Here is a 26,724-nt window from a genome sequence, read left to right on the forward strand (position 1 = left end):
AAATCTTATGTTATACTGAGCGAAAATTGCATCTTTTGTAGTTTTTTGTGTTTATTCCTCTTTTGATATCCAAAAAATGGCTAAGAGTTGATAAATATCCACATTTATGAAGTGTCTATTACTGTTCTCAAAGAGATCAACGCACCGCACACAATGACACGGGAAAGGTATTCGAGAACTACTGTACAGTTGAGAACGCACTTGTTGAACTAATGGACACAAGTTACGCAACATCCTCCTTATAAGTTGTCATGGTCACCTTTTTTTAGTTGAAATTCATCGACGACGCTACATACCGTAAACAAACAAGTTATCCAAGGTTACCCAGGAGAGACGCGAATTCAGAATGTAAACATCGACAACAATTCAAAGTAACAGAGGACACTTCATCTGTGCCATGTGCGCGCGAGACCCCTCACGTAAAGAGAGAAAAGTTTATCCTTCACGTCAGAACTCCCCATTGTTGTTTATAGTATACTAGCATCGGTCGTTGCCATGACAACAGGAATACACCGTGGTTAGTGACGGGCAAAGGTGGCATCCCTACTTGGGAGATCAAGAGGGTTCGATGACGTCTGATGTTTATCTGTCGTGTTTACATCGGTTCCTTCGGGTTCAATGTTTTGGTGGAAAAAAATGAGGTATACAATTACCTGGGAAGTCTTAATAATGCTCGCAAAGTGCTTAAACTAATTTGGCTCGGAATCCCCAATGGCAATACAAGTAGTAGCTCGTTCTCCCATCCACTTTCTGCTCCTTAGCGAGTAGGGCTGTTTGAGAGTTTAAGAGGTCTTCAACCTTTCTTACTCAGTTCAGAAAAGAACGCTACAAGTACATGTACACGACGTAAACGTTTTGAAGATCCGCTGGCTCCGGGCATAGGTAGATGAATGGTAAAGGGTGAAAAAGCTTCTTCTCCGTCTCAAGTTTGTTCTATATAGTAGTAAGACTCCATGAGACTTACACAGACAGTACTGAAAGTATGTTAGTTCGCTGTTGCCTAAGGACTTGCAGAGAAGTAGGGCAAAGCGGGAGTAGGATTATTTCTATAGATGAAACCATTACCAGAGATCAAGAAAAAAACAGCCGGCATACTCACGACGACTAGGCCTTTTCAATGATAGACAATTTTCTATTTTCTCAAGGGTGAGTTCGTCCTAGTTTTTTCTTTTTCTTTATAAATGAAATATCAGCCTGGACTAAAGAGATCTAGGTACGTGAGATGAATACATTTGTAAATATAATGTTCTTCGCCGTTGCCCATCATGTGGAGAAGTAGCTGGCCAAAGCGGAAACAGAAATGAAGGCTTTTGATTAGAAAGAATCATCAACATCTAAAGCCAAAACAAAACAAACTGGCAGCTTAATGACCACGAGTACTTTTCATTGATCGACAATATTGTGTATTTTTCTCAAAGAAAAGTTCCCCAAGATATTTTTGTTGGTCTTTTTGCACCCAACTGTCATATTTCCGACATGTAGAATGAAAAAAACACAAATAAGAAACTTGATGTAAAAGGTCCATGTAGGTCTATCGTTGCAATCGTGATTTAAAAGAAATGATAGGGCTGGCCTAGTTTGAACTTCATGTTCGATTGGTCGAAACACGCCAGAAGGATACCCACTTCCAAGCCTAGTTCATTTTCTAGTACCAATGGATGGACATTACCTTCAGCCAAGAATTCAGCTCGTGGTAGTTAAAGTGTTCTCTCGCATCCAATTAGTGCACCAACCATTCGAAGTCCGTTACCATCTGCTGTTCGTAAAAATTTGAAGGAAAATACATTATAGGCCTCTAAATCTGTGCGAATCAGATAAGATAGCACAAATTTCACCAAGTATTACATTTATCATTTTAAATATAATCCGTTAGATTAAAACCTGATAAGGCTGGCATTAACTATAATGTGGCATTATAACAATCATGAATAACGGCAACTATGGTTTTACTGTTTGACGAAAATCAGCCAAACAAACAGATCTATAGGCTAGGGAAAACAAAACAAGTTCCTAGAAAATCGTTTTGAAGAAATATGAAGTGATCTAAGCCGCCTTATAAGAGCCTGCCTTGCCCCTTCAGCGGGAGGAAACTTTAAACCATTCCAATAAGCATTTCAAGGAAGGACTGAGGAGAAGGCTTCTCACCATTAACCAAACCCGCGTTCAGACCGCAGTCATATTTTCTGCTTAATGTCACCAATAGCCAGCGGATGAAGATAAAAGCGTTATCAGCCCATTATTATTAGAACTTCAATGTCACTCTCGTTAAGTAGTAAACAATATTCCTCCTTTATGTCCTGTGTTTGCTGTCGAGCCTTTGAGGCAGGAGACCAATTAGGGAAAGCGTATCTAAAAGATTGACTTCGATTGGTCCAATTGCAGGGGTTTCTGAGTGACACTTGGGAATACTGAGTGATTTGATGACGCATGAATATGTATGTTCAAAAATGTATACATACGCTGACATTTGGATTCTATGCACGTGTCACTGTGATATTTCATTGTCACATAGTAATCGTCTTTATCATCATCATCAACGTCATCGCCATGGTCACCACCATCGTCAAAATTCTTCATCATCTTCGGCGTCGTCCTCCTCCTCCTCCTCCTCCTCCTCCTCATCATCATCATAGTCACCACCGTCATCAATTTCGTCCTCATTATAGTCACCATCGACATCATAATCTTCGTCGTCATCCTCACCATCACAATCATCATCGTCATCAACAGGTTGTGATCGAACCGTTGCATAAAGCTCCAAAAACAATAATTTCCTTGCTATAGTCATCCGCTGGCTTTTTGTACCAAACTTGTTATCGTTGCAATCAATTATTATCAACGAATATGAAGATGGATATTGCCTGCCAACGGTACCAGCGGTGCATCCTGGTGATTTTCAGACAGCTGTTGCCCCGTAGATGCAGCTGTCAAATGTCTCATATCGAGGAAAGGTGTCTGACAGTTATTATGATAATTGTGTCGATCAAGAAAGAACCATCTGTACTTTCCCGTACGTTACTCGCTTTTTACATCTTAATTGTCATAACATTACAAAAAGGATAACGACAATCCATTCTTTGGTGTGATTATTAAAGCAATAACCTGATTACCTTGCCCTACAAGCTTTTCTTGGCAAATCGATTACTGCCAACAGTCTACTCATACGTTTTTACAACAGCGTGACTGCACGTTTCCTTCTGAAAGTAATCGAATCATTTCCTCAAGAAGACTTACTACAAAGGCCATGCTCCATCCAACGAAAGGTCATCCAAATAGGATCTGGCCACTTCGTTCTCAGCCCTAGAACTAGCTCGTCTCAACTTCAACAGTACCAAGACTACCTTAAGCTTCAGCGAAGTATGCCGAAGAATAATTATTTTTTGTACAAATATCAGTTTCATGTAGCGGTATAACATGTTTGGTTTTTCCCCATGTTGCCATACAAAAGACACGTATACGGAGATCATGACTTCTTGGTGAAAACAGAGAAAACAGGTCAATCCGTCTTTCAGCATTCCCAAACAATGAGGGGGAAATCCCATCGGGAAACACTCAGAAACGGAAACACTTAAAAACGTAACACCGGTCACATTTGATTTGCCCAAGTTATACATTCTTTACTACGATATAACTTTTCAGTTACGATGTTTTTCTGTTGTGTTAATTTCTCGGAAAAGCTCGTAAAACCGGACACTCTGGCCGAATGTAGAAAGTTGTGTTAAGCAATATCCGCGATTATGTGTTTTTAACAGATGCAAAAAGGTTTGCTTGTGGATCTTTGGACCATATATTTTTTGGTGGCTTTAATCTTAACTTAACAGATGCTAAATATTCAGTGATCACCAAATCATTTTTTCCTGTCATAGCTTGAACTTAAAAAATACCGTAAAAACAAATAAAACCGCTTTGGCATTTTCAGGTTAATATGTTAAAAACAACAAAACTGTTAGAAGTAAAACGAAGAGTTTACGCCCAAAAATCAGGATCAGTATATAACTTTTACACACCTTATGTAGCCCTCGGTGTTGGTAGTACAAAGTCAGCTACTTTAGTCACTGTAAAGGATGACAACAAAATCGCAACAAAAGACACTCTTTGATATTTGATCTGTTGTCACTCCCTGAAAAATCCTGTGACGTTTTATCAATACTGTATTTCCGAAACTGTGTGCCGTTATACATTTTTGTTATTTCCTTACATTGGTAAGAAAACTCTCACGTTTATAGGTCTTACTATGAATGGTTCGTTTATTTTGTGAGGTGTTTGTTTTATGAGTAGCATGTGAGCATATCATCTATTGTATATAGACTCAGAGCAGATTTACTCACGCTGTTATCATTTATGGTATTCAAATATCAGTCAGTGTTGAAAATTGAGCATAGAAAAACACCCTGCCTGTTGCTAAGGTGCGATCTATGTTTGATCTTGTTTCAGAGGGCCTTCGCATCTGGGTGGTCTGTGGAAGACCACGTTACTGTTAACTGGTTAAAGGTTTATCTCAAAACGCAAAATATAAAGAAAGATGGTTTACGGTAACACCCACGCCTCCCCCTTACGGCAGCAGGCCTCCGTGGTATCGGGTTTGTATTGTAAGACGATAGCAGGTAACAAAGAGTAATAAAGTCAAACAATAGAACATAATGTGCACGTTGTTATTATCGAAAGGCTGGAGTGTAAACACGCCTCAACATGATCGCATTACTGGCAATGGGAGCATGTAATCGGCAAGAACTTTCATGTGAGAGTCCGAGATTTTTTTCGGTTTTCATGTTTCATGAAACCTTTATGAATCTAACTACTTAAATATGACAAAGCGACACTCTGATGTAATCAGATGGCAACTGCATGAATAGTCGCTTGCAGAATAATTCACACACGTCATCGCCAGGCACAAAACTCTACATGATGATTCCGATATGTATGGCAAAAAACCCTAAAGCAGCGCACGTGACTATCTTATTTTGCGCTTTCACACATACTCCAGTCAGTGGCACAGTATGAGAGAGACAGGGATATCTTTATCTCGCAGTACATCAAAACAATTCGTGTTTGTGAGAGAAATACTATATATTGCTGAATCAAACAAGATTAAGTCCCCTTATACAGTGCATCTTAGACAACCAAAGATCACCAACATGATACCCTAGCTCCTGCCAATATTCTCGTAGCTGTTTACCCACCTAAATGATGCCCTCTTTCCTTTCATCACAACAATCAGTTGTGAATGCTAGCATACCTTGACAACCATCAACCGTCGGTTGTGACGTCTGTATCCAAGGTGCACCGCGGGAGTCACCTAGCACCAGATAACACGACAATGACCTCGAGCAGGGAATATCACATGGAGTTGAATTCTTAAAGGGCCGCTCATTGTAAAAGGGAGGTGACAATTCTCTCACTTCAACAAGTAGCACGCTTATGTATCTTTGCAGTTCGCGCATATTTCGCCATTTAATCGGGGAACACCACAAACATTTTGAACATATTTCTCCGTTTTGAACCCTCATATCTTGCGCAGCCCATAAACACTATTATATCGTTTGTAAACAATTACTGATATAACAGGTACGTGCTCTAAACATGGATAATACAAACTATGGCCCATGTTCGGATACCTCGCCTCACTAGGATGTGATGGTCAAGATGTCAATCAAGCCGTAACAACCAATTAATTGAATGGATGCTGTCAATCAATGGTGAAATCAATTAGTCTGCGGGTGGGACTTGCCAAAACCACGATCGGGCACCAGCACATCAGTTATCTCTTTCGATTGGTTCGCGGTAGGTCTCACGTGATCATGTCACGTGATAATTTCCCTTCCATTATCCCGACTGTGGTCCATTCCACGAAAAAATAAGTGGATAGGAAACTGACATGTTTCATTACTTCGCTATGGCTTGTTCTATGTGTAGTATTGTTGATTCTAAGAGAGGTTGCATGTTTAGATGTTTAGATGTTTAGATGTTTAGTTGTTTAGATGTTTAGATGTTTAGGACTTCAGGAATGGGCTGCCAATCAAGATCGTGTTATACCCAGGCCGTGCCATCAGCTCTAATCTCTTCACTAGTTTATATAGTTACTTATATTATCACCTTCCATTGAGCTCTGTTAGCTGTGATGAAATGAACTATAGATAGTGAACTGGTTAGAACCGATGGCACGGGCGTTGCAGGATCTCATCGAATTACAAACTGGCGTGATTAGCCAGAACAGTTTTCAAGCCAGCTGATTAATTATCCTGCTAATAGTTATTATATATCAACGAATATAAATTAACGCAATGATCTCTCCCCGCCCACGTCTATATGCTTGATTGGGAAACAATTGGTGCTCGATTTATTTCCTGCTCAACATCAGTAATGACCTTTCCATCTTGTTTACTCGGGAAACAATCAGATAAACCTCGAGGCGATTTCCAATGAGAGGTTAAGCTTTATTCACTGCGTGGTGGACTGAGCAAGTCCAGCTTCATCGAGGGGACCAAGAGCGAGGCGTTTGTGTGTGTGGGTGGGGGGGGGGGGGTTGTAAAAAGAGTATCAGTTGACCTGATTTTGTATTGTCGTGACATGAAGAATAGAAGTATAATTGGGTCCATGATATTCTCATCTCCCTGCTTGTGATCTTCTCTTTTACAAACAAATCCAGAATACTCCACTTGACCAGGATCGGAAGTAATCAAAACTTATCCAAAACAAGTAATCGTTTGCAGCAAGATGTGATTAAATACACCGAAAACAAGAAAGTCATGCTCGCATCGAACATGAGGCGAATGTTTACTCCATTAAAGGTGCGGCCCGTGCTGGCTCCTTTTCTGACCATTGCAACTGGAAATAATAGACATTAATTTGTTGTACCCCTTTGCAGTTGCAGTAGAAAGAATTCAGGCCTCGCCTAAAACACGGTCTATTGTCTTTAAACCAAGCCCGCTCGCACCTCAACCTGAATTCAGGCCGAGACAAATACACGGTCTATTGTCTTTAGACAAAGCCCGCTCGCATCTCAACCTGAATTCAGGCCGAGACAAATACACGGTCGATTGTTTTTTAACAAAGCCCGCTCGCACCTCAACCTGAATTTAGGCCGAGACAAATAGACGGTCGATTGTCTTCCAACGAAGCCCGTTCGCACCGAGGCCCGAATTCCCATTGTTCTACTGTCTCATCAAAGGGACATCAGGGCAAATCTTGATAATATCGACCCCCATGAAACAGCTTCCATGGCCAAGGGCAAATAAACATTATGGAAATCGAATCATGAACTTTGAATAGAACGTTGTAGACCGGCGTAAACTTCTTTCATAATACGTGCACCTTATACCAACAATACCTGTGCCTTTTACCATCAATCATCAGCATTCATGGTCGTGTTTTATTTCAAATATGGCCAGCCATCGATTTCTCCAAAAGTTATTCGCCGCAACATCGGAAGCATATTTGGCGCGGTTGGCTGGGTTCCAAATGGTGGCTTTGATAATCATATTTTGTATTAAAGTAAGTGCGGAAATCATCAGACAAGGATACCTATTTCAAACATGTTTGAAAACTTCATGAAGTCGACTTGTCTGGACGAGGCATTAACCTCCTTTGATGGCTGGTTGAGTTGTACTTCTATAGAAAAAAGCACGCTTGCTCCTCCGATGACTGAGTTACGAGCCCTCGGCTGACTGTTATCCGTTTGATCATTTTGGTTGAGAAAGCATTTATAGTCTCTGTTCTAGAGGTTTGGGTGATTAAAGGTTGGGCAAAATGGTGTCGTGATTCCATGATATGACACCAGGTCGCAAAAATGTCTAGGTCACTAACGAACCTGTGAAGATCATTGAAGGTTACCGAGCAGATGGCACGAGGAGATACCAATTACTAATCAGGAAAATTGCTATCGTATCACCTGAGCCGGGATACGGATGTCTGCTTCGAAAAATATGACCATCTTATTGGGGACAATAGTGTCAGGGGCTGTAAACAGCTGTTGGAAGCTGGATCGAGACGTTTCAAGATATTAAGTTCACACCCCTCTTGGAGATTGCAAGTTTTCAGTGATAGAATATGTTGCATCGCTAAACCAAATGCCTTAGATTTCGACCTCACGACCTTGTTTCCTGGGCATTCTAACCAGCGGTCTGAGAGTTGATTACAGTTGAATTGTCAGCTAAGTTTCTGTCCAAGTACGAGCCTGTCCAAACTTCCCCCACAATATGTTCAAACAGAATGTTGCCCGTTGTTGAGTTGTCTGGATGAGGTCAGGTGATCAATCAATCGAAATTCAATGAAAATTAGTGCTTTTAGTATGCCAGACTCCACAAAAAGGTGATCAACGACACCTTTCAATAATAACATGCTATTGCGAGCAAAGAGGTAGTTTAGAGATGCCTCCCGAAGACAGATGTGCTCCTGATTTGTCTTATATTGAGCAGTTATGTTTTCCATGACCTGGGTGCACTATATGATGACGCCTTGACTCTGAAAGTCACCAACCTAACCCTTGATTGTCCCAAAAGCAACCTCAGATGATCATAAACTACATGATGGCTGCGGAACCAGCAGAGAGTCTTGAAGACAGACTGGAGCCGTTCCCCGAATGCACTTTTGGCATGAATAAGCACGCTGATGTTGTTTGTATGTACCACCACCCACTATTACACTGTGACAGTAATGACATTGGTTATCAAGCTACCTCTCAAGCCACTTAATAAATGTGTGTGCCCTTGATGATGAGCAGTTAATGCAAGTTCTAGTGACAGGAGAGATCTGGGGTTAAAGTGTATTTTCTCGGAAGATAGCCTATGTCGTGGTCGAACTCGGACAATACACCTCAAATTTCAACCTTTATCTTTATAAGGGGCATCATTTCGATTGACGTACTCTTTAGCAACCTCGTTTTCGGTTATCGTTGGTCTGTTTTAACGAGCATAGTCTAGTTCGTATTTCAAGCTTTAGAACTTGCACAATACATCAGGTCACCAGAGCTCTACGCACAATTACTCAAAGTGCCAAAAGCCAACTACATTCATATTTAGACGTGATATTCTCGCAGATTTAGACCGATCGAGTTACCTTACGCGATAAACAGCTTACAACCTCGTTTGACATTTAGCGACCCGACTTTTGAAATAAGCTATCAAGTAGCTAAAAGCATAGGGCAACCGGAACTGGTTCCCGGTCGTTCACTCCATGACAAGATGTGTAACTTCATTGATGTTGGTATCCTACGGTTAATGGCGGAGGAGAAAGGCCATAGAAACCAAAAGCTAACAAAAGATGACGAGCTAACAGACGACTGTGTTATATTACTAGCCTTTCACACCCACGGGTAGACTTGCCAACCAGAGACTGCTATTGCCCTGTACAACATATTCATTGCTTTCATCCTTTCCTTGGGTTTAATGTTGATATGGCTCGAAGATATATTGATGTGTCCCCAACGTTTGGCTACTTGGCAGAACAGAAGCGTCAACCAACTGCCGTCTAAAAACAGGTTACTGCGGCTTTCGTGTTTACCTTAAACAAATAGGAGTATTAAGAGACACGCAGACTGCCAATGGCTAACATCTAGACTGTCCCCTGCACCAGGTTTTACGGCAGCAATTCTGGCGCGCAGACACCGATTTCGAAAAAAAACTGGTGAAAACAACAAGACCTCTAAAAGACAAGCCACTTCATCTCCGCTGTAGGACTGAAGATATGGTACAGGCAGCTGGACGCAAAGAAGGAAAGGGAAAAAGGTGATGAAGATGTCCCCATGATTGAAATATACCACTCGAGACCTTTTCTCGATGCAAGCGGGCGATTCGGTGGATATCAACGACGAAAACAAGTAACATAAAACGCTATATCATTAAAAAGGCAGGTCACTCGAATTTCGCAGAATCCAAAATGGCTCAATCCGCCACTCATTCTTCATAACTTAAAGTTACTAAAAGCGTAACGCAAATACGTATATCATGATTTGATGACGTTTCAAATTTGTACTTAAACTCAAAATTTGATTGCTTTCCTGTGTGGGAAGGATTAAGGTCGAGCTGGATGTTGATAGCGATGTACATGTAAGCAGCTTAGGAGGAATTAAGTTGATAACAAGTGCCTCGAGTACTGTAGTAAGAAAAATGAGTGCGGCTTTGAAAAAAAACTGTACTGTGAAAGGCCAAATATTAGCGGGTTTGTTTTGTGGATTTAGCGAATAACACAGATTCGCGAAAATAAAATTGCGAAAGATATTTTTTTCATATTGGATAAACCGAAAGAAAAGATTGTGTAATCCGAAAATCGTGAAAATGTTATTTTTTTCAGAAATATTCGCGAATAGCAAAAAGAGAGGCGCGAATTACATACGTTGTGGGTGTTGGTGTTCCGGGATATTGGGGATCTTGTAATACTACCCACTCCCCCAACTATTGGCAGAAAAGTATGTTAATACATGTATATGTTTACCTGTTTGATGTTTTTGTTCACCAAATTTGGTAAATATCCTCTAACACCAAAACAACTAGCCATGGATGAATACAGATAACATTTTGTTCAAATGCCTCGGTAACCTCAAAATAGTAGGAGTTGTTAAATTTAGACTCTCACTCACAACTTTAATTACAAATTCATGAGATTTAGTTTCTGAGTCATGTAGTGCGTGTCTTATTTAGTTTCCACTCTCTTTTTATTTGAAACTTCGGAATCTTCGATTAAAGATATCACAATTACTAATAAGAAATGTCAAAGGGGAAAATGAACGGACGTGATGAACAAGTCAAACACAAAACTATCCGTTGATATGACTTCAAACAGTCGCATCTGATACTTTTTCGTTCCATGTTCTCATCGCCAAAAAGACTTTCCTAAAAGATCCTTGTTGTTTTAGGAAAGATACTTTCTTAATAAAAGATGATGCAGATATTTTTGGTTCTACCTGTCATGACCAACTGTTCACTGGATGAGGGCTTCTTCAACTTTGGACAATCGTCACATTTAAGAACTAAACGTAAACAAATTCAATTCAAGGTCGCACATGAAACCACTTTGTTATCTCGCGAGACTGGCGGATTAATATAGTTATCAAGGGACTGCGTTCAGGGACAAATGTGACAAATCTGGGCATGCAAGCGAGCGGTAACCCAAATATAGTGCAGTTGATTAATGTAAGACTTCGGGATTAGGAAGATAAGATAAAATAAAGATGCATGACCATCAACTGATTAGCTCATAAGGTGTAGGCTACGATAATATCTTTGATTGTGTTCTTGGTTGGGTTGATTCTACCAGGAGATGTAGGAGGAACTCTAATGATTAGACCGAAATTGTGTCGAAGACAATACGAAAAAAGTCCCTTTTTTCCTACGATTTAAGACACTCGCGCACAATTTAGGACACCATGCGGTAGGCTCCCAAACTACATTTAGCTACAGTGCACATCCGATATTTTAATTGATTTTCATTAGTGTATTTGCGATCTTTATCTTTTACTAAAAATTACACCAAGCCACATCCGTCGGTTTAGAATACAGAACACCTTTTCCACGACGTGATTATGTTCTTGCCATATATCTCTATTTTTGAATACGGTTCAAATGTAAAAGATCAAAGACGACCATGAGATGGAGTATGAATGAAGTATCTTTGATCAACCCGGCCTGGTTTGTAAATGGCATAATCGCCAAGAATATAGCGCGTTTAAGCAAAAGGTAATGCTAAAATTAGCTGGTGATAACAAAAGGCATTGTCGGTGAACGGTTTAGCCTTACAGCTGTTTTCAGCAGGCAATCTTCAAATTACGTGTCAAAACATTCCTGTTTATGAAAAAATGGATGACCAGCCAAACTAAAGCGGTTTGGGGGTCTAGTATGTGTTGTTATATATAGATTAAAGATGAAAGGAGGGAATATTAATGCAACATGTTAGAGATACAATTATGTATGAACCCCAGTTGTGTACATGTATGTATTAATCAGCCCTTTTTTGTGAAGTTAAATACTTTCTCAAGAGATGTAACATCAAGGACATCCTTAGTACTCATATCAGATTTGCACAGCAAACCTCTCACGATACAGAATAGTGTCTGTAATACCATGGTAATATCATTGGTGATGACAATCATGCATGGTCTTTGGGCGAACTCACTGCTTTAACAACACACAAAAAGCATTCTATTTTTGGTTGAAAATTGTCCGCCAGGAAATGCTTGATATCAACAACGACGTAACCAAAGTTGATTCGGGGAATGAGAGAAACTAAAGAACAGATAATAGGCGACTTTGAGAAACGGGGATGCTAAACATGGAATAATTAACCTCTAATGCGCTTCTCTTTCAAGATTATAAATGAAATAATGACTGGTAAGAATATGATGATGATGACGTGACATAGTAATGACGGATAAAGAGTCTTAAGAGACTAATAAATTAGCTAGACATGTAAAACACGGCGAAGTGGAGCATGATATTCTTTGAAAGTGGCTCCTTCGTCTACCCAAATCAATCCGGTTGAGACACTTTTCAGAGTTTGTATAGCTCTGCCAGCCCAAAACAGGATACAACCATAGAACTTTTTTCCACCCGACAAAAAACCCAAAACGTTTTTATCCCTGGGCGTTTAATGAAAGACTTCCATGTCAGACATAACAACACCGCCTTCAAATCTAAACGAAGCTAACTACAGTCCCGCTTGAAGTTCACAATTAGCGTGTTCGATGACTTTCATCACGCTTAAAACTGCCACAGCGTTCGTTCACCCCTGTGACATCACATCTCGGGCTTTAGACCTAACGCCCACTCGCCTTACCATTTGCAACTCTGGTTTGAACCGAAAGGAATTGACCCGAACTTCAGAGCAAATCCGCCATTGATGACTTCATCAGCGCCTAAACAAGTTATGTTTACCTCGATTCTAAAAACGAACAAAAAGATGATTAACAAATCAGTTAAAAACCTTCTTTATCAACTCATTGAGCCACATTGATAGGGTATGTTGAAGCAATATTGACGCATCATCAATCTTAAAGTCCCCGCCACTGCGCATGCTCAATAAAGCTAGGATTAGTGCTAGAGGAAGCGGCGGAAGTAATCGAACTACTTTCCACTGGAAGCCACAGTTTGAAATTACAAATCACGCTAATGCAAAACAACTTAATTATCTTCTATATTCTTCACCAGTAATTAAGTGGGCATGATTTCGAAAAGGAAATTAGACAATTTGAAAGCACGTGGTGTTAGAATGGCCAATACTTGCGAAGTGGATCAACAGCTGCCCCTGGTGGCGGCGGTGGTAATTATCCCTGTTTACGGAAGATTTCGTAGAACTGATCGAAGCATTTTCCTGAGAATAGCTTCGAAGATTCTTTCATCGTTGTTTCAATATTGGCATTCTCTGATGCCTGTGTGTTGTAAATTCTCCTGTTTGCGGGCTTATTATAACGCAAGATAAAAATTAAGTAACAAACTGAAATAGTTCTGATAAAATAGGTACTACCCACCATACCGTTGTCAAAAACTAGTTCACGAAATGACACCCACGACCATCCCAGCGCTATGATAAGACCAAGCATTTACTTTAAACCGACTGCCTTTCCAACACAGGTAGCTGAGTCAGGTTTATCTGTCCAGAATTACTTGCGGCAAGCAATCTTTGTTTATTTTTCCATGATAATGACAGCTGATAATGACATGAGATTCGCAGCATGATTTACATTGTTTGGAGGCAAATTGAGGTGAAGATCTGTGCGTGAGATCTAGAAAAAGATGAACTTTTCCCGCACACTAGTGTTACATCTTTCATGATTGCGAATGACATACACTAGCTAATTAGGGTTAATGAGTATGTTACGTAACCACAGAGAGAGTTGGCAAGGACAAAGAATAGAGGAAGCTATTTTTATGCCTCATTGGTAGCAGGGAAGATGGGTCACCAATTTGTCTTGTCATGCTCTCCTAATTACCAGCTTGAGTGACATGACAATTGAGGATGTAAGTTCAAAAAGACATTAAAGTGGCTTTTTTGACCATTTCTAGAAAATACTTCGGCAAAAAATGGAAAACAATGGGAAATTCATTAGGACAGCCAAAGTTTAATGCTTCCCACTGGCTGAGTGGCCAATACAACCTTTACGCACACACAAGAAACCTGGAGATGGCTGGTATAGTCAAACAATCAAAGTTACTAACTCCATTTTCAAAAAATGGCACTTGACCACATTTTTGCAATCGAATCTTTAATTTGTTGTTGGCCCTCTTCGAAATATCTGAACAGATGTCATTTTCCTCATTCTTTTGATTTCTTATAAGGCATAAAATATATTTATAAAATGTGTGTGTAAGGGGGGAGGGGCAGTCTCCAAGATAAGACTTTTGCGGTGAAGGCTTAAACTAAGATTACAAACATTTTCCATACATGTTCCCGCCGTCCGCTTAGCTGACTTTAACCCTGAACATCATCACCAGTCTAATCCTGCTCTTCCCGGTCATCACCCAGGGCGGTGTCTTTCTTCTTGTCAAGGCGAAGATTAAGTATTCTCTTTGTGTCCTCAGAGCAAACTCGTATTTGAATAATGAAGACGCTGTCTATTACTTTGAGCTGGCTTCTTGTCTGTCCATGAGGTGGTTTCAGTGAAATCAGTCCCAATGAAAACACAGTTACGTTTATTTGCCCTTGGCGGTTTAGGTCAATCGGCCCCACGAAAGCTGTGTCGTGGGGGTCGATGTTATCAAGATTCGCTCTAATAACTCTTTGATAAGAGGCTAGAACGATGTGAGTTTAGGCCCAGGTAAGAGCGGGCTTTGTTCAAAGACAAAATACTATATAGTGGGCTAGGCCTTAATTCTTTTTACTGCGAGGTAATGGTCAAAATAACGTATAGTGCATTCTCCAAGCAGGTATGATATCCCAACATATTCTCCCTGCCAGTACTGGCGTCCATGTTGATGATGTCAGATTAATACATTGACATTGCGAATCATCCGCTACGGCAGTAAGAAAGTTTGCGGAAAAATAAAGCAGCAAACGTTGCAATTACAAAATACCCTTCAGTTTGTGGTAATGTCGCCGTCTTCAGTAATCGTAAGAGGGCATACCTTCTGTATCAGCACTTGTTCTCGGTCTATTTAGACCTTGAAAAGTTCAACATGGTGATTGACACAGTGATTATAACTCTTCAGACTTACCGAGTGCACCAATGCTGTCAACACAAGGCACATCATCAGCGATACTGATAAGCCAAAGCTACTGAGATGAGAGCCGGATATTTTAAGGAAATCAATCTGCGTACTTCCTCAATTAAACCGACCTCGTATAGCTGGGACACAATATAAGATGAGCTCTTCGTAACCAATGATTGTGTCTATGTTCAAAGCTTACTTGTCAACTTGATCCGGCTCTCTACTTTACATGACAATGCTTAATCCTGTTTCAAATTAAAACCGCGTCACTTTTCTTCATTCAATTCCAACACATCTAACTTGAAATCGATCAGCAGGAGCTCCTTCGATAACGAGGTTACTCTTCAACTTATTGACAACTCACATTTTTGCAAGCGTTTTATTTCAGCGGATTTGGTAAATATACTCGATTGGTGAAAATTAAAATTGCGAAATATTTTTGATTTAATCGTAAAACTTTTTGAAAACATAAGAAATGCAAACTACTACATTGTACAGAACGTGACACAGATGAATTTATTTTCGCCAGCACGGGTAAACTCGCAAAATATTTTTATATTCGAGGAGGCGACTCACGCTCCTCAAAGAAAAGCAATACTAAATGAAGTCCTGAGTGGTATCACCTGAGAGTAAACACGATGAAGGTATGGCTACCATTAAGGCAATAAATATTCTCTTTGTGAATACCGCTGCTTGACTACAAAGGGACTATAGGAAAGTTGCTATCTACTTATATTTTCAGGAGACCATTTTATGCATTGTGTACAGGCGTACGCGAGATTCTGTCACTAGCATTTGAGACATTGTATTACATTTGGACAGGCGTACGCGAGATTCTGTCACTAGCATTTGAGACATTGTATTACATTTGAACAGGCGTACGCGAGATTCTGTCACTAGCATTTGAAACATTGTATTACATTTGAACAGGCGTACGCGAGATTCTGTCACTAGCATTTGAGACATTGTATTACATTTGAACAGGCGTACGCGAGATTCTGTCACTTGCATTTGTGACGTTGTATTGCATTTGAACAGGCGTACGCGAGATTCTGTCACTAGCATTTGAGACATTGTATTACATTTGAACAGGCGTACGCGAGATTCTGTCACTTGCATTTGTGACGTTGTATTGCATTTGAACAGGCGTACGCGAGATTCTGTCACTAGCATTTGAGACATTGTATTACATTTGAACAGGCGTACGCGAGATTCTGTCACTTGCATTTGTGACGTTGTATTGCATTTGAACAGGCGTACGCGAGATTCTGTCACTAGCATTTGAGACATTGTATTACATTTGAACAGGCGTACGCGAGATTCTGTCACTTGCATTTGTGACGTTGTATTGCATTTGAACAGGCGTACGCGAGATTCTGTCACTAGCATTTGAGACAATGGGTGATATGAATAAAGACTAGCAAATGCTTTTACTTTAATTTTGTAAAGAAAGGCCTAGTGTTAATGTACATGGAGTTTTAGATAAAAGCATTTGCTAGTCTTTATTCATATCACCCATTGTATCACATTTGAACAGGCGAACGCGAGATTCTGTCACTAGCATTTGTGACGTTGTATTACATTTGAACAGGCGTACGCGAGATTCTGTCACTAGCATTTGAGACATTGTATTACATTTGAACAGGCGTACGCGAGATTCTGTCACTAGCATTTGTGACGTTGTATTACATTTGAACAGGCGTACGCGAGATTCTGTCACTAGCATTTGTGACGTTGTATTACATTTGAACAGGCGTACGCGAGATTCAAGTACAAAGGTCCTCGCAGTTGTGCAAGTAGATAAATGCGAACGGATGGCACACCCCTCCTCCCGACCAACGGAGATCCGGCACTAGGTCTGAGCCGAGATAGACGCGCGGATTTGTCCAGGTGTGACTGAGAGATTTGCAAGTCTCATCCTGTTGTTGACCAAGTGGTATGGCGGGGTTGTTATCATTCACGGAAGGATTACCATTACACCTTCACACATCGCGTTGATTTGACAGTAATGACGCACGGGGAGACTATACCAGATACGGCAAGTAGCAGCGTTCGGCATATTTTCCTTGGCGTAGTGCGAAAATACTCCCTAGCGAAAATCGAAAGGTATATTAACTTACACGAACGTTACATTCTAAACAATAAACCTCATACTGAAAAGTTGCTTTGGTGGTGCAGTGAAGCCAAGTTGACGACCGGAGTTGAAAAATGAAAAGCTTTTGTTTCTTTCGGAATTCAGTGCTTCCTTTGTTATGCGATACCAACCAACGCTTAGAAAATTAACATTCTATTTCCCCGTAAATGGTCAGAGACTTTCATCTCAGGGATATGAATTCGCTTGTAAAATGATAGGGAAGCTGTAAAGGTGAGTCTTCTGAGCCATCATTATAAGAAGCAAGAACGCTGTGGCTGGTAGATACAGTATAGACATATAATGATAGGCATTACGTGTAACAGGGAGAAATGGAGCCGGAGGATTGACGATTCCGACATCGCATGCGGCAGAGCATTCTAATTCCCTTATCATAAGAAGCACAAAAGGGACAGACTGAAGTCTAGTTCATTTTGAAGGGCGTGAGCACGGTGTCTGATCAAAACAAAATTAATTTATTCGTACGCGTTATCGCTCATGCATAACTAATTTTGGTTGTCGTATTCGCAGTTTATCTGGCAAATGGAAGGGGTGACGGGTGGTTACATAATACGCCGGTACCCCTCAGTGCTGCCTGCCTGTGAAACTGCAAAAGTAATCACCACGATTAGTTTTGCATGAGCGAGATTGCGTACGAAAGAAATCATTTTAACTTTGATAGGCGACAATGAATACCGGTATCTAAATCATAAAACTGAAATTCTTATAGTGGCGATCATGAACGAGCTCTTACAAAAACGAGGCAGCCTGTGTTGTTCAAAGTGGATCAGCCTATCTTATCGATTGCGGCTTCAAGGCAAAGGTTCCCAGAGTGGGTCGGTGGGCGAGACGTATCGATTAGAGCACTATCATCGCTGCCCTCGGCATTGCAAATCGAACGCACAGGAGCCACTAGAACATTAAAAGCAACGAATCGAAATGGCAGAGTCGGATCGTGTTTTTGTCCTTTAATGGGGCGGAGCTGGCTGAGTTATGAAGTCGTTAGATGTTCTTGGGATGTTCCTTGGAACGCTCGTGTTTGGCCTTTATTGTCTAAATCAGTTGAGAATTAGACCCCTAGCCCTTGTTGACCGCTACGATATAGATGCAGCCCTACTAAAGTCCCTAAAGGATAGAAAGGTACCAGCATCTCAATCTTATGACGTACTGAGACCACTTTAAAGAAGTGAACAACTTCAATCTGATAAAGCATCGCAACGCCGAGGCTATGCGAAGAGTAATGTGACAATTATTCAGATTCATCGCCTTCAGGAACGCTCATTAGTCCTAATGAGCGAACAACACCTTCAGGCTAAAGGGATAATCACTGCTACAGTTTCGACTCCGCGCTATCATGTGATGCGGATGCGACTCGGTGTAACAGGAAACTATGTCCCCGAGGAATAGTGTCCGTATCGGATATCTCAGTCGTTTTCGATGACTAAATGCTGGGTCGTGACCAACGTAACAATCACTGAAGTAAAATCTACTTGCACACAAACATAATCTTCTACCCGAGAAAAGTTTTAAACTGCGAATAGATAATACGAGGATAGTCTCAATAGGTTTCTAAATAGACAAATGTTATATAAAGCAGCTAAGCTTATATCTTATTAAATAGCATGGACTTTGCATTTATCAGTAGGCGGTGTTTTTAGATGAAATGAGTTAGATCTAGTAAAGAATTCAAATCAACAACCACTGTAGTAGACAACGAAAAACAATGTTAAGGACTAGAAATGTTCATTTAAGTAGGAATGTCGACGGCTTAGGCTGGGTAAATACAATATTCTCATATCGTAAACCGGTTCGAAAATCCGCAACGACCGGATCGCTTGTCCAGGGCAATGAGTCCATCTGTCGGGACTCGTAGGCCTATATAGCTGGCACGAAAATCGATACTTGGTTTGGTCTGATCATGCCTTATAGGCGCGCCAATACTGTGTCAATGAAATCATTGTAAAGCCTATAAATGATACGAGGTACCATGCCCAAAATAAAGAGTAAACAACCTACCTTAGAGCTGGACCACTTTTACCATATTGTACCCTTCTAAATGGCCGTTGTCATGGCAATTCGAGATCAGAATTCGAGACGTTGCTACCTGATAGCTACACAGGCCCCTAAATCAAGCATCTGCCGATAGGACCGAATTTGATAACTCTATGCACATGCCATATGGAAGCAGAAAATTTCAGTGTAGACTCGCTGTACGCATAGACCACCTGTTGCACGACTGACGTCACACAATGAGAACCAATTGATTTCATCCTTTCGCTAAATCTCCATGCGTCTGGTTTTACTGATCGATATATAAGTGCGTGGAGAGTGGATTTTCCATTCATGATTGTGAACAAGTAGAGGCTCCATCCCTCCGGCGTGTTTTCAAGCCGGATGTGGCATTTTCCTGTAGGAATTCTCGCAGGGGGAATGTACGATCGTTTAGTAAGTAACTAAGCGACAACTGTATAACAAACACGGGAAAGGCGGGAAAATAGATCGATTAAGAAGAGAAAATTTACCTGAGTAGGGAATAAATCAGTCTGGTTCTGTCAAGGTTGTCCTCAAGGCTGATCGTTAACTGCGTGTTGGTAATCTTGGTGCATTAACCCTTGCTATTTGAACAGAATTTAGAAATCTGAAATGATAATTTGCTGAAATCATAAATGCCACTTTACTCGCTATCTGAAAGCATCCAAATCGAAAATCTGAATCATTTGGGAAAAAACAACTTCAACTTTATTTTACCTCAAGTTGTCGGTTGTCAGGATACTCTGATTTAAAGAGCGCAAATATTGTTTTCTTGGTTATCGTTTAAACGTTTCCATGGAAATAGATATTAATAGCATACTTGGAATGTAAAATATGATATGATGAGGCAATGTTATGGCCTCCAAGTCGTATAAATCCGCAGTTTCGACACTGAATCGGAAAACCGGAAACCTCCCACACGCCCTCGTCTTGTCGCTATCATCGGTAGTTAGGTTTAATCCACCAATATCCGAAAATGCGAACAGGCAAACCAAATAATGCGAGTAAAGCATTACCTTCCATTCTTATTAATTGGTAACCGCACTTACCAGATGGAATCGTTATTACCAGTAACACCAGAGTCCCTTTTTTCCGACGACCCAATATGTTTGCTTTCGTAAGTAACATATGGATTATGCGTGCGAACAAGAGATATTTGCCCCAAAGAGGTTTTTTCGGAGATGAAAGTGTCAGCGGTGGTAGTACATAAGATTGATAAGTAACCATTGGTCGTCAGCAGCTGTACATTTCAGTGCTTTTATCAGTAGACAGCCATCGTGTCCGTTCTATCATTACGCATTACTGGCTTACTACAATCATGCCCTTGAAATTAGGTGTACACATTTATCATCATCTTTATTGGTATTGCATCGACACTGTTGCTACACGTGTCTACTATTGAGAGCGATATGATGCTTAACTTAAAGATTGACAGCAAATCATATTTCACGTTTTCTAGATTAACCCCGTACTCGGGGAGCGATAAAGAATAAGGGGAGATTTAACAGGTTCACTTTATCCAAGATTTCATCGGTATCCCATGAAAATTCGTTTCAATATCAAACCGTAAGTATAATATGCTCAACCGATTATTGTTTCCATCTGATGAAGAAACCCGGTGTAATGTTTTTGAGTGTTTCTGTTTTTGAGTGTTTCTGTTTTTGAGTGTTTCCCCTCATTGTTTGGGAACGCTCAAAAATAGATTGACAAGTTTTTCTGTGTATCCCCCCTATTAAAAAGTCGTGGTCTCTCTAGCTGCCTATTGTTTGGAAACACTGACACATGGGAAACAACCACAGATGTTACACCGGCCCTTACATTTATACCCGAGGAATTTCGGCCGCATCAATAATTCTCGATCACCTTGTACACTATACTTGTATAGAGACGCTGGGTAACCAAATACCATCTTCAGTACATTAGATCTGTACAACTAAATGCCCTCAACGGGATAAAAGATCCAAGGCTGAGTTAGATAGATCAAAGATAAATGTAAGCAAAGCATGTCCAATGATAAAGGAAATGTGATATTAATAAATGATTGTAATGAAATACAATGGCAGAAGCAACGTTTTTTGACTCGGGATGTTTCGTGTAACAATAGGCATGGTTAATTATCCTGCTAGCGGCATTGACGGTGTGGTTTCAGGTCAACCATCGGTTCATTTTCAAAGAGAATGTTACGACATACACCAATCGCAAAACATCCACTCTGCCTTTTCCTGACGAATCAGACACGTTTCGTCCCAACGGTGACAAAAAACCTGGTATTGTCTATTTCCGAGATGGCTTTACGCTGCTTCCCTACCGAAGATTCTATTTCCACTAGTCAGCGGAAACCATTGCGGTTCCTCTCGCTCAACATGCACTGTGGTCAGTTATAATTGCAAAGGCAAGAACGTACATCTAAATATACCGTATATGTACCGCATTCACCGTCGTATCTCGCTGTTACAGTGGCGGAAAGTAAGCGTTCTGCTCAAAGCACTGTACAGCAATTGATATCAGGTAAGAGAACTAATGCCCTCACCGCGAGTTCTGTCGTTGGTCGATGTTCATTGCAACCGCTCTTCCATCTTTCAGCTGGATTGCAAACGATACTAGTATATAGTCAGGGTCTTTAAGATGGAGGATGTGCGGTTAACATTTGAGTCAAGGTTGTACCTTAGGAAGTGGTTCGTCGTCTACTCGAAAGCGACAAAGGTAACCACAACAATCACTATGTTATTTTCATTTTGTATTTGAATCCAGGACTATTCATATCACCTGCTCTAACAAACATGTTATAATGTATGTGCATGAGATTCATGAGCCCATCCGTCATTAAAATCAGTAGTGTTAAGTGCCATTATACATGTAATGTCAACAGACATGTCAATATGCTAGTATAAACCCTCGCAGAGTCATAATTCATCCGTAAGCTGCTTGTGACCTCCATAAACCCCACCGCAGCTCCATTCAGGACAAACGAACAAGAATATGCATCTATCCTTGGTTATACGTTAGAGACATAAACAGAAAAAGTGCCCAGCCATGTTATCGATATGGAAGTAAAAGCCTTGTCAAATGCATGCAATGTCTTGATTTCTCCATCTGTTGTCTGTGACACCCGAATAAGACATATCCCAGTGCAGCCCCGATCAGGATCGACAAACGGAGATATACAGTACATTATACATCATAGAGATCAACATAAGAGAAGTCCATGTCATCAATATGGAAATAAAGTCTTGATCTGCTAACAATGTCTTCATTCCTCCTTCTGTTGTCTGTGACACCCGAATAAGGCATATCCCAGCGCAGCTCCAATCAGGACGGACAAACACAACCACACGTTATACGTCATGAAGATCAACATTGAGCAGTATCCTAGAAACAGCTGCAGTACATGGAGGAAGCATTGCAATAGGTGGATTCCATTGAACATACGACAGCTGAAATAAAAGTTGGAAGAATTGGCACATTATGTGAAACAGTACACGTCCCAAAGCGTTGAAAGCAGAAGGCAGGTACTGTCCACCAAGCTCGAAGGCAGCTGGCGAACTAAAGCCAGTTAGTTTGGCTGCCCATGCATTCTAATCCGTCTTCGAACAATACATGATCTCTCTTGGGAACAATACCGATGTTTGATAAACCCTATTACTATCCTTCGATTCTACCCTGGCCATGCTCTTCGATGTTCTTTGTATCATTGCCTTAGACGAAATTAACATTCTCTCATAACGGATTGGTCACAAGACCTATTGTCACTATTGGCTGTGTATGTATGTGCCTTGAGTTTTGACGTTTGAACATGTTGAATGTAGGATCAGTTGGGTCATTTAGTCACTTGACAACGAAGTCAGAAAGCAGTTCGTAGCGTTGTGGCCTGGGAAAATCCGGATACTGAGAAAAAAATCCATACACAGCCGCCAATATTTTTCGATATCTCACCTTAACATCTTCTCCTTATTCTCAGCCTCCTTTGGTAACACCGGATCCGACTCCGAGGGGGGCCTGGAGACCAACTTTGTCTTCTCCGTCACCTCCCGACCATATTCAGCAGAGCATTTGAATAAGAATACCCGGATCATCTTCAGCCCCTCGAAGCAGATGCCCAGGATGATGACGAAGCAACAGGCGAGGGCCATGCCACCAATGCTGTCCACCCGTAGCTGTTTTAAGAGGACGTACTCTTTTGTACCGGCGTGGAAGTACATCTGAAATAAGCGTTGCGATTATTTGGAAGAGCAATATTTTAAAGAAAGTTCAGTTTTCGAGTCCAGTAACCACTATTCCACTCGTCCGACGTCTAGCAGTGCGGGGGTTTTGAACTCAAACCTGCTCGGCAGTGAATGGTTTAAAGTTTAGCTACACGAATCTAGCGACCACTCTCTCTTTACCATTTCAACTAATCGTATGTTGCCCTGCATCGTTTAGTTGAGGAATGGGTTGGCCAAAATAGCTTGTTCACTATCTTGGCACTTATGATAACTCTAATTCCAAGATCGTGACTTCATGTGCTTGGGAGGATTGCCAACTTACCGCCATCCCTGAGCCCATGTGCATGTGGTCCATTGAATGGCCGGATGTTGTGGTTGGCGTTGTCATAGTTGTGGTCATTGTTCACGTCGCCGCTAGCAAGTCAAATCATTGCTGCAGCTGATGATCCTGAAATGTGTTTAAAAAGGATATATTAAGGGGAAGAAATTGTGACATTCTGCACTGAACGCCTTGGTATAATGTTCACACGACAGAAAAGACGAACATTTTGAATCGCGGACAATCTTCTGCAGTGAGTTTCCCACAGTACCTGTCCAATACTCAACAGCCGCTATTTGCCAAACGCAAAGAAACAGTTAGAAATTCTTCTATGCAGGGTATCTGTGTTCTAAGCAAAGTTGCTTCCACCAGCATTGTCAGGCTTGTGCCTCAGTCATTTGACAACTCTTCGATCGGCTATGATGAAGGGACATTCAGGATAACTAAACCCTTGAGATGTTATTCTCTTGACACCTTCTAGGGTCATCTTCTAGATTTTGAGAAGACCAGGATATGAAGCCCCCCCCCCCCCGCCCCGCTCCCCTCAAAGACCCGAAGGTAGTTGAAAGGTTTTCAAAGCTGGAACGCAAAACACGCCGTTTCCTTCCTTTCAGCAGTAAAATAACACCTAATAGAATATCCTCGACATAAAATCTATCCGCTGCACACAATCGTCTGACACAATATATTAGATAGACTCCGTCCGTAAAATTTTTCTGATCATAAATTAAGTCTTAAACTCCTTTGTTATAGAGATCGCATGCAAGAGACGACTGTCCAAATGGTATCCACAACGACCTCAGCTCATTTGATTAAACCAGTCACTTATAGGTCGAATAATAAGAAATGTTTGAACACTTAATTAACATACTGCTTCCCCTCCAGCTGCTCCGAACTAAGCCTCAACAATAAGGGTACAGACACCTCTTCAAGGCTTCTCAGTCCATCTTGATATCACACTGATATACACAAAAACGCATATGTCACTGATGAAATCAGTCACTCACAAGTTGAATAAGAATGTTTGAATAGCTTGAATATTGCTTCCGTCCCGTAATCCCCCATACTTTGTATTTGCAATAACCGTCCTGTCATACTCTAAGTGGGCCTATGCGTCTGTTGTACAGGCCTGCTATGAGATATTCGAACGATACAGCTTAGTCCACAAGGCTTCTTGCTAGGCGGGATAACACAAATGAATTGTAAACACCTAAATGGGAAAGAATCGATCTGAGCAAACAAAAAGCTGATAAATTTATCACTGCTGTCTATTAAGTTGAGTGTACGTTGCTGTACATTTCTTACAATGATGTGTAGATGATGCATTGTTGTGTTTGCCAAATTTAACATGGAACGGACGGCAGAACAACCTGAAGAGGTGGAAAGTGTTGTTGGTTCGATGTATTTTGAGTACCGCGGTTTAATTGGTATCCAGTACCTGATCAGTGGTTCCGAGATCTCCAGGAAGGGATACGGATACTCTCACAAGAACATAGATCATTTGGATTCTCAATATCAGCGATAAACTGCTTGCTGTCCGGCGGTTTTTAAAACAAAGATTTGATACTGGACTGGAATTATTGGTTGCCCACCACACATCGCGAGTGTGAAGCTGAAATGCTGGCCAAAAACGAGGCGCCTCGCCAAGAGTTTGGCGATAGTAGCTCCAACCGAAGGGTGGTCCAGATGACTACTCTACCGCATTAGTACATTCATCATCCTCATCACAGTGTTTCTGTGAGGAAGGACGATGCTGATGTCACTACGCGGAGTGTGCCTCGGGCCTGCAACTTCGAGTCAGAGTACATATTGAAGTACTTATTGTACTCTGTCACAAATACTATTGCATTATTCATCAGCCAATACCTCATGAAAAAGCTGAACGAACTATTTCGGGACGCTATCAATTGGATTAACTAGACCCCCGGACGAGAAAAAGCATGGTGGACGAGGGCATCGGTCTACCTTTAAAAAATCTACGAGCTTACACAAACAAAAGTGTCCAGGCATGGATCTATATGACGGGGATTCCATCCATGGGCCATCCATGGATAGATGATACGGTATCCCATCATAAATCCATTGATGGAACCCATGGTCGTTTCTACCAGTGGCCCATCAATGATCCATGCATGGATACTTTTGAGAGGAACATACCACACGGTAGAAACAGACAAAATACTGGCTCATTTTGAGGGTCGTGTGTACCTGAGAGGCAACGATGTAGTCAGCAACAAGCTGTTTGACCAACTTTATAACGGAGACTTCTATGCGAAACACATTAAATGTCATGTCCTAAATAGGCTTGTGAATCATGATCTATCATCGGACGGGTAGCATATATCTGTTCTCCATCCGCATTCTCCGATCGTTTGGTTAATTCTTATGTTTTCACTGGTATTATGCCACAGTAACCTGCCCTCACGAAAATTGAACAAAAAAAAGAAAATTTTCAATCGCGTTTTTATGGGACGGGTTTTGTTAAAAATATCCAACTTACCAGAGCGAGTTTACAACATTCCCATAACCTTCTGGATGTTTCAGATTTACTTTTCCCCTTGACAGTCAACCTACATTGTAGGCCTTTAGATAATGCTCCTGACAGTTACAGCGTCTACCTATAATGCTCCCAGCAGTTAGAGAATGCTGCGGTCAAAACGTTCAAGATCCATCACCAAGCTAGTAAAAAGATGATTTTGTAATCAACGTTTCGATTGTATCGTTCTCTATGTATTATATTAGGACTCTGGCATTCGGCACATAAAATGCATATACCCATGGCCAGCTGTTCCATAGGTAATACAGGCTTCGTTCACAACAAAACGTTAAATAATTAGATTGGTTTATGCGTGAAACACATGTATACCCATATTGACAGGTTTATGAAATATTATTAAAAATTGTATC

General features: G+C 41.0%; 2 protein-coding genes across 9 annotated transcripts in view; both read right to left on the reverse strand.

Annotated features, from left to right (window-relative positions):
* The window catches only part of LOC135488459 (synaptotagmin-6-like), a 41,454-nt gene extending 21,970 nt beyond the window's left edge, over positions 1–19,484 (reverse strand). For 2 of the 3 annotated variants that reach the window (XM_064773080.1, XM_064773078.1), the window contains exon 1: positions 19,282–19,484. The gene's annotated coding sequence lies outside the window, so the exon portion shown is untranslated. Of the gene's footprint in view, positions 1–296; positions 405–19,281 lie in introns of those variants that run through there. The other variant, XM_064773079.1, reaches the window with a different exon arrangement.
* Positions 19,485–22,020: 2,536 nt separating this feature from the next.
* On the reverse strand, positions 22,021–26,645 carry LOC135488328 (protein SLC31A2-like). Of its 6 annotated transcripts, none has more exons than XM_064772894.1 (4): positions 26,436–26,645; positions 23,821–23,946; positions 23,230–23,495; positions 22,021–22,730 (listed from the first exon to the last, which is right to left on the reverse strand). In XM_064772894.1, the coding sequence occupies exons 2-4, from the start codon at positions 23,896–23,898 to the stop codon at positions 22,547–22,549; spliced, it is 528 nt and encodes a 175-aa protein (XP_064628964.1). In that variant the 5' UTR covers positions 23,899–23,946; positions 26,436–26,645; the 3' UTR covers positions 22,021–22,546. The 6 variants fall into 6 exon arrangements, with proteins under 6 accessions (XP_064628964.1, XP_064628959.1, XP_064628963.1 ...); XM_064772889.1 differs by having other exon boundaries at positions 26,318–26,644; XM_064772893.1 differs by lacking the exon at positions 26,436–26,645 and adding an exon at positions 24,825–25,011.
* Positions 26,646–26,724: the final 79 nt, after the last annotated feature.

Source organism: Lineus longissimus, chromosome 5 (genome assembly GCF_910592395.1).
Source record: "Lineus longissimus chromosome 5, tnLinLong1.2, whole genome shotgun sequence".
In the NCBI taxonomy this organism is placed as follows: domain Eukaryota; kingdom Metazoa; phylum Nemertea; class Pilidiophora; order Heteronemertea; family Lineidae; genus Lineus; species Lineus longissimus.